Source organism: Silene latifolia, chromosome 7 (assembly GCF_048544455.1).
Source record: "Silene latifolia isolate original U9 population chromosome 7, ASM4854445v1, whole genome shotgun sequence".
Classification (NCBI taxonomy): Eukaryota; Viridiplantae; Streptophyta; class Magnoliopsida; order Caryophyllales; family Caryophyllaceae; genus Silene; species Silene latifolia.
This window is the reverse complement of record NC_133532.1, coordinates 117,174,822-117,182,486: the sequence shown is the minus strand read 5'-3', so window position 1 is coordinate 117,182,486 and position 7,665 is coordinate 117,174,822. Positions and strand designations below refer to the sequence as shown.

Below are 7,665 nucleotides of genomic sequence, written 5' to 3'. Positions count from 1 at the left end.
CAAGGAGGATTCGCGCGTTTTGACAAGTAGATCAGAATAGTTTCCTAGGGGTGGAAGTTTACCTACATCTATTTTGATCATCCCTTCTCTACTTTTCCAACCATGATCGATCATCAAGACCTCAATTATGTTTTTCCATTGTTATGGAGAAGCTGACGCAATTACTTAATTGCTACTTGGCATTATATCTCTTACCACTCGAGCTAACTCTTATTCTCACATCACTCTTCTCTGTCGAGACACTTGCCACATTGCCACACATGTATATATGTCACTTAATGATATTTAAAAAAAAAAAATCTTTCTCAGTTGATCTCTCTTAAAACCGATACATCTATCTTAAAATTTCCAATTAGATAAATGAGATAAAACTTTTAGATAATTATTCTTAGATATTGACTTTTTATCGCATCGTCTATTATATTTAATTGTAGTTTAAAGTTTAAAACGAATATTTATGTGTTAGACAAAAATTTGTATCCATTTATCGACATCATAATCAAAAGTGGCTTTGGCTTTACTTTTGTTGTGTTCTTCAAGCCATCTGGACTACTCGAAACTCAGTGATCTTTCGGAACCGTATTGTTGATCCCGCGTTCACTTGTCGCCTTATTGATGATCTGCTTCATTCACATATTCAATTATCTGAGGTTCGCTCTTCACTGTTGAGCTCCTCTTCTGTGTCTTTTTCGCCTTACCTTGTTTCAGGCGTTTACTTCAAGAAGATGCGGTCACAATCTCTATCTCACTACGCCGAGTCTCAACAACGACTTGTTTCACCTGCTGTATCTCTAATTGTGTTTTGGGGTATTCCAAATCGGATGTCGTACGGGCAAGATCATCTTTTGACGCCTCTACTAGAGCTCTTTTATTAGCTATGCGGTATGCTCAGTGGGCCTTAGTTCTGTTTGTTTTCAGGTTACTTGTTGTAAACTATCTTCAGTTCTGGCAAGATCTTTGCCAGTACCAATTAGTGTGCGGAATTCCTTCCGAGAAATCCGTGCTTTTTTTGTACTTTATACTCACTGGTCTGTAAGCCTGGCTACAGGCTGACTACATGTACACGTGTTTGTTTTCTTTAATATAATCAGTTTATTATTGGCAAAAAAAAAAAAAAAATGAGTGATGAGGCAACATTGGGAGCAGTGATTGGTGATGTAAAATTGAATGTCAAGTCATGAGTGTGCATTAACGCAACGTGTCACTTATCAATAATGCCAACAATTTGGTTGTATATGGAATAGTAAACTTAGAGTTCAATAGCATGCAGTTTAGCCAAAATATATAATTAAAGGGTGTATGTGTATGTATGTAGGTAGGTTGAAGATATAACAAAGAAATAACAATAATTTTGGTAGAGATCGGTTGCACACAAAGTTTAAAGTTTATTGTAAAAGGGAGTTAAAATGGTGATTAGTGAAACAAGCTTAGATGAAGTCTCTACTCAACGCTTGCCTTGTACCTTTGCATCTCGCTATGTTCGCACCCCTCTCCCTAGGTATTTTCCTCACTTGCTCTTCACCTTTCATATACTCCCTCCATTCAACAATTATCATCCCATTTCTCCATTATATGTGTGAGGTATTATATTGAAATGGGGTGAAAAATGTTGAATGGAGGGAGTATACTAGTACTTGTTTCAGTCATTTCTTTACGTTTTTCTTATTTGACGGTCACGTCATTTTTCATGTTTTCTTTCATTCAAGTATGTATAGGTATTTTTTTAATCTCATGAGTAGGTCTTTGTGCCAAGAGTAAGAGATTTGATCGATATGAGAGCATTTATGTTGGGAGATTACGAGATGGGTCTGGCCTTACCCGCGGTGAAGGAGAGAAATCTAACTCACAAGCCCAAGAATGCTCTTATCTCCCAAAACCAATTGGCAATGGGAGAAACACCCCTAGGCCTTATAAGATAGACAATCTCTCTCTTTTTCACCGATGTGGGACTCACAAGTGGATTTACACTCCAACACACCCCCTCACTTGTGAGCCCACTTAAAGATCGGTCTGGAGGGACTGGACATCCTCACAAACCGTCCACAAAGGCTCACTCGACCCGAGGGACTGGACTTCCTCATGCTGAAACCGGAGGGACTGGACATCCTCACGGCGGGTCGGTGCACATAAAGGCTCAGTTTCTAAACACGAGACCCAGGTCTTTTTTTGCCTTGGGCTCTGATACCATATTAGAAATGGAAAGCAAGTCGTTGTATTATTGATAATCGTTCGTGGTTTTCAACCATTACAATAGCTCCGTATTTATAGTACGGATAAAGATCTAAATATAATAATAATAATAATATCTCTTAATAATGGTAAACATAATAATATCGATATTATTATGATTACGGTATATCGCAATAATATACCGTAATCTCCCAACATCCCCCCTCAAACCCATGGTAATTTATCGAAATTTCCATGGGTTTGCCAAAGATAAAGAAGAATAATCATTCAAATTCTTCCGTCAAGAACGTGATCATAATCATTCAAATTTATCGCTTTTCGAACCCACCAAATCGTTGAAATTTCGTTGTCAAGAAATTCGCATTTTTTCGAACTTGACAAATGTCGGTGCGTAACTCGCCAGTCGATGCGTATAGGACTCGCCAGACCGAGTTTCGTAATTTTTCAAACCTGATAAATTCATCGATCGGAACAATCATCCATCCAAAATCCTCAAAATCTTTACACAAAGCGATGTGTAAAAAAAAATAACTCATTCGATGGACAACTCTTCACGTAAACAAACGTACATGGCATAATACCATGTCGTCGCAAAGAAAAACGATTTTTTTTTTTTTTTTGGTTTTGAATTCAACGCAAAAGACAAATCGAGTAATTTGTTGAAAATCCCGCCGGTGAGCTTCGTAACTCATTAGCCCACCGGCAGGCAGCGGGATTTTGTTTTAGGCCTCAAGAGTTAATAATGGTAAACATAATAATATCGATATTATTATGATTACGGTATATCGCAATAATATACCGTAATCTCCCAACAATTTACAATAATGTTTATGTTAATTTTACGTAGTACTTCCTCTGTCCGTTTATCTTTGATTTTGGCATAAAGATCATGGAGATGGATGAGACCATTTGTGGTGGTGGTTAGTGAATTCTATAAAGGATTGGATGATCAAATTACACATAAAAAGCCATCCTAATATGGAAACGTAAATAAATGAATGAGACACCCCTAAAATAAAATAGATAAACAAATGATTGGGACAGATAGTCGTAATGTAATTGTGTTATCTAAATAATGTCTAGTCAATATATTCAGATTTCAGACCTATTGTTGGAGTTATATGTTGTGAGAAATTAATATAATAAAAGTCGAGTGCATTTGTCACCAAATTCTAATGAGAGGTTCGTTTCCGTACCCTTGATTTAGCATTGAAAGGGTCTGCTATCCTAAGAAGCTTCCATATGTTTTTTTTGGGGTGTCGAGGTAGCCACACGGGAGATTTTAATGCTGACGAGTCAAATCATGACTTTGCCAACTAAGCTAGTTGACATCTGCTAGAAGCTTCCATATGTAAATGGAAGGGTCTTATCAACATTAATGAACGATGAATGTTAACTGATAAATCGAACGGCAGAATCAGGAATAAATGGGTGCTATTGACTACTCTTGTAGGTTTACTTTTGTATCGCCATAGGGTAAATCACCGTCTTTAGCCCCTCCAAAACACCAAAAATTGATCAAAGGAAGGGGGGAGGAAATCAGGAAAAAAAAATCGGAATATATAACAGAAAATATCATTTTTTTTATTGTAAAGGCAAAGGGTGGCGACTGCCCCTGTCTAGTCCCCCAAGCTCCGCCACTGGCTACTGCAATTTGTATACATAAAACAAAAAACAAGCTTGAAATGTCAGGGTAATCTTCTCACATTTAATACAAATTGAAGTAAATCAAGTGCGTAAGTGATTAGTTAACAAATATTAGCATGCTAATGTGAAGGTTGAAGATGCCGGATAATTCAATACCAAAGGAGGCAGCTTACCAGATAATAAATGATGAGTTGATGCTAGATGGAAATCCGAGGTTGAATCTCGCATCATTCGTGACCACTTGGATGGAACCCGAGTGTGATAAGCTCATTATGAATTCCATTAATAAAAATTATGTTGACATGGATGAGTACCCTGTCACTACTGAACTTCAGGTTACATTTCTGTTTTCATACTTGTCAAATTCACGGAAGTAAATACTCTCTCCGTTCATTTCATTTTCGTACGTTTGTTCAATATATCTAAGTAGTATGTTAGTCAAACATATCAAAATGAACTTAATAGAAAGCGTGCGTTGGTATCATGGTTCAATTTCTCTACAGAATCGATGTGTAAATATGATAGCGCACCTTTTTAATGCACCTGTCGGAGAAGATGAAACAGCAGTTGGAGTAGGAACTGTGGGATCATCAGAGGCCATCATGTTGGCAGGTTTAGCATTCAAAAGAAAGTGGCAGAAAAAGCGACAAGAGCAAGGAAAACCTTTCGACAAACCTAATATTGTTACCGGTGCTAATGTGCAGGTAATTTTTATTTTCCAAAAAAAAAATTATATTTTCTGCATGTAGATTGGCAGGTTATGGTAATTTTGACCAAATTAGGTTTTCCGTAGGCTTTTCTCCTTTACGTTTGTGAGCAGTCACAGATGTATTCTATTGCGACTGCATTTCTGAACGATCGCAGACCTTAGTCTTTCTCGTAGTGATGGAAAATGAATATATGACACAGGTTTGTTGGGAGAAGTTTGCGAGGTATTTTGAAGTTGAGCTAAAAGAGGTTAAACTGAAGGAAGGATATTACGTGATGGATCCTGAGAGAGCTATCGAAATGGTGGATGAGAACACCATTTGCGTGGCAGCTATTCTCGGATCTACTTTGACCGGGGAGTTTGAGGATGTGAAGAAACTGAGCGAACTCTTGACTGACAAGAACAAGGAAACAGGATGGGACACGCCGATTCATGTGGATGCTGCTAGTGGAGGATTTGTAGCTCCGTTTATTTATCCTGAAATCGAGTGGGATTTTTGCTTGCCGTTAGTTAAGAGCATCAATGTTAGTGGCCATAAGTATGGCCTTGTTTATGCAGGAGTTGGTTGGGTTATATGGAGGAGCAAAGAGGACCTTCCTGAAGAACTCGTCTTCCATATCAATTACCTTGGAGCCGATCAACCTACTTTCACCCTTAACTTCTCCAAAGGTATGATGAGATAAGAAAAATGAGAATAAATTATATTCCGGATTTCTGATGCATTTTTTAACGGACAACAGCTTTATTGTATTTTCTATACAGGGCTAGGTTGCGTACATCTTACCCCTTTTCACACCATAGACACCGTTTATTTGTCACATTATGCAACGTGGCACGTGGGAAACATATTTTATGCTTTTGTCCGAAATAAACCACTTTCTTTAGTGACCGGGCATGTAGCTAATGGTTCGCTTTTGTATTCATATTAGATAATTGAAGTTAGATTATTTCTCAAAGAAGAGGCATATTTTAACTGTGTTTTCATTGAGGCAGGTTCAAGTCAGATCATTGCGCAGTACTATCAGTTGATCCGGCTTGGCTTTGAGGTGAAGCATACCTTTTACTTTTACTCTTTCCTCTGAACTCCTTTGTCTAATGCTGTGTTTATTGTTTGGTTAGTGGCGCCGAGATTGGGTGTCACCCTCTCACATGCATCCGTTATTGTAGGGGTCCCCACTTATTGCATGTGAGAGGGTGGGGCGTCGAGATTGGCTGACACCCGGTGGCGCCAACTCATTATCCTATTGTTTAATAGTGAATGAGTGGCATCTGTCATTTTCGGGAAATGATACAAAGAAACTAAACAAATATTTTCCTATTTCCTCTCTCAGTAGTCATACAGCAGGGTCAAGCCCTTGACCCCGTCTCAGGTAGGGGCTTGACCTTGCTGTGCAGGGACGTAGCCACGTTATGGCCGAAATAGGCCGGGCCCGGGTAGGAAATTAAAAATTTTAGCATTATAGAAGATGATCGGTAGTCGTACTATTAAATATTTCGCTCTTAAAAACGTGCCTCTGACTAAATATGAAGCTTCTGGAGTAACGCTTAAAATTCGGCCCCACCTCTTATTCTATCCTGGCTACGTCCCTGCAGTGAGTGCTGTGATCGTAAGTTCACTTACATTTCACTATATCAACTAGAAACTCCCCAACTTTTTCCTCCGAGATCAACATGTGGGTGTCGCGGCCTATGGCAAATACCAGGTTCAGATACAATTAGTGTAATGAATTAAGAAAGACGAGTAGTTGCGCTAGATTCTTACTGTCCTATTTGTCGATGTATTGAGGTTTACTGATAAAAAAGAACCGAACATGCAGGGTTACAAGAACATCATGGAAAACTGCAGGGACAATGCAAGTGTTTTAAAAGACGGAATAGAACGAACAGGCCGTTTTGAAGTGGTCTCAAAGGATGTTGGTGTCCCACTGGTCGCATTCTCCTTAAAAGATAGCAGCAAATACAGCGTGTTTGACATTTCCGAGAGTTTGAGGCGGTTTGGATGGATCGTCCCTGCTTACACAATGCCTCCTAATGCTGAGCACATTGCAGTTCTAAGAGTAGTAGTCAGGGAGGATTTTAGTAGAGGCCTGGCCGAAAGACTTGTTTCCGACATCCAGAAGGTCTTACATGAGATGGACGCTCACCCAACTCGGGCGCCTACTAAAGTTGCCCAAGTCGCGCTTGAAAATGATGTATCACAAGACCACAAGACCGTTGCCAAGAAAGACGTGACTGATCTTCCGAAGGAAATTATCAAGTACTGGAGAAGGCTTGTAGACCGTAACAAAACGAGCGGAGTCTGCTAGATTTGTGTGTTTTTATTCTGCTTCGAGCTTTCGATTATCTTGTTAATGAATAAGATAGAGTTTATTTCCAACTATAAACAACCTTGTGCCTTTTTTATATTTTTCTTTTTTTTTTTTTTTTTTTGAGAATCGAGTAATGTAATTACTTGATTATTGCGGACAGTGGTGGAGCTAGAGGGGGCTAGCAGGGGCGGTCGCCCCCCGGCGGATGAAATTTTCGAAATTTTTAGTTAAATTTTTCGAAATTTTTTCGGGGTGCCTTATGAAATTAGTCGTTCGCCCCTCATAAATTCAAATCCTGGCTCCGTCACTGATTGCGGATGGCATGAATAAGGAACTTAGCACAATAATCAAACAAATAAGGGAAGTCATACAAAAAAACATTCATAAGGTGCCATTAGATTTTCTGTCTTGAAACTCCTATACTAACGGATTTGTTTTTGCCTTAATAATTGTTATTGTGAAAGGCGTTCTCATGTGTCATCTAGCAGCATAACAGAATTTTTTATTTGTATAGACAACAATCCACATCATTGACGCAGTACTTTCTATTTTTGATAATGTCAACTGCCAAGACTCATAATTATTTAGCTACTAGTAGAGATCCCGCGCAAATGCGCGGTTTTTTAGATAGGAATATTAGAGAATTTAACAATTATACTATTGGTATTTACTGCATTTGAAATTTAATTATAAAATTTATTATTAATAATATTTTGTATTAAGAGCTAGAAAAAAGATTGATCAACACTTTTACTCCGTATAAGATTGTCGAAACCGAAATTATTTTGTTAACTCTGTTTTAAAAAAAAT

The 7,665-nt window shown here is 38.3% G+C and overlaps 1 protein-coding gene across 1 annotated transcript; it reads left to right on the top strand.

Annotated features, from left to right (window-relative positions):
- Nucleotides 1-1,360: 1,360 nt before the first annotated feature.
- LOC141592690 (glutamate decarboxylase-like) lies at nt 1,361-6,934 on the top strand. Its single transcript, XM_074413453.1, has 6 exons — nt 1,361-1,498; nt 3,968-4,172; nt 4,341-4,541; nt 4,747-5,215; nt 5,540-5,592; nt 6,364-6,934. Exons 1-6 carry the CDS (start codon nt 1,407-1,409, stop codon nt 6,850-6,852), a joined length of 1,509 nt encoding a protein of 502 aa, XP_074269554.1. The 5' UTR covers nt 1,361-1,406; the 3' UTR covers nt 6,853-6,934.
- The last annotated feature ends 731 nt before the right edge of the window (nt 6,935-7,665 follow it).

What these genes read in the sequence shown, in the direction of transcription:
- LOC141592690 (XM_074413453.1), top strand. Translation starts at nt 1,407, where the DNA reads ATGGTGATTAGTGAAACAAGCTTAGATGAAGTCTCTACTCAACGCTTG. An exon ending in GTTCGCACCCCTCTCCCTAG is followed by an intron (nt 1,499 to 3,967) that starts GTATTTTCCTCA and finishes GCTAATGTGAAG; the next exon opens with GTTGAAGATGCCGGATAATT. An exon ending in TGATCCGGCTTGGCTTTGAG is followed by an intron (nt 5,593 to 6,363) that starts GTGAAGCATACC and finishes CCGAACATGCAG; the next exon opens with GGTTACAAGAACATCATGGA.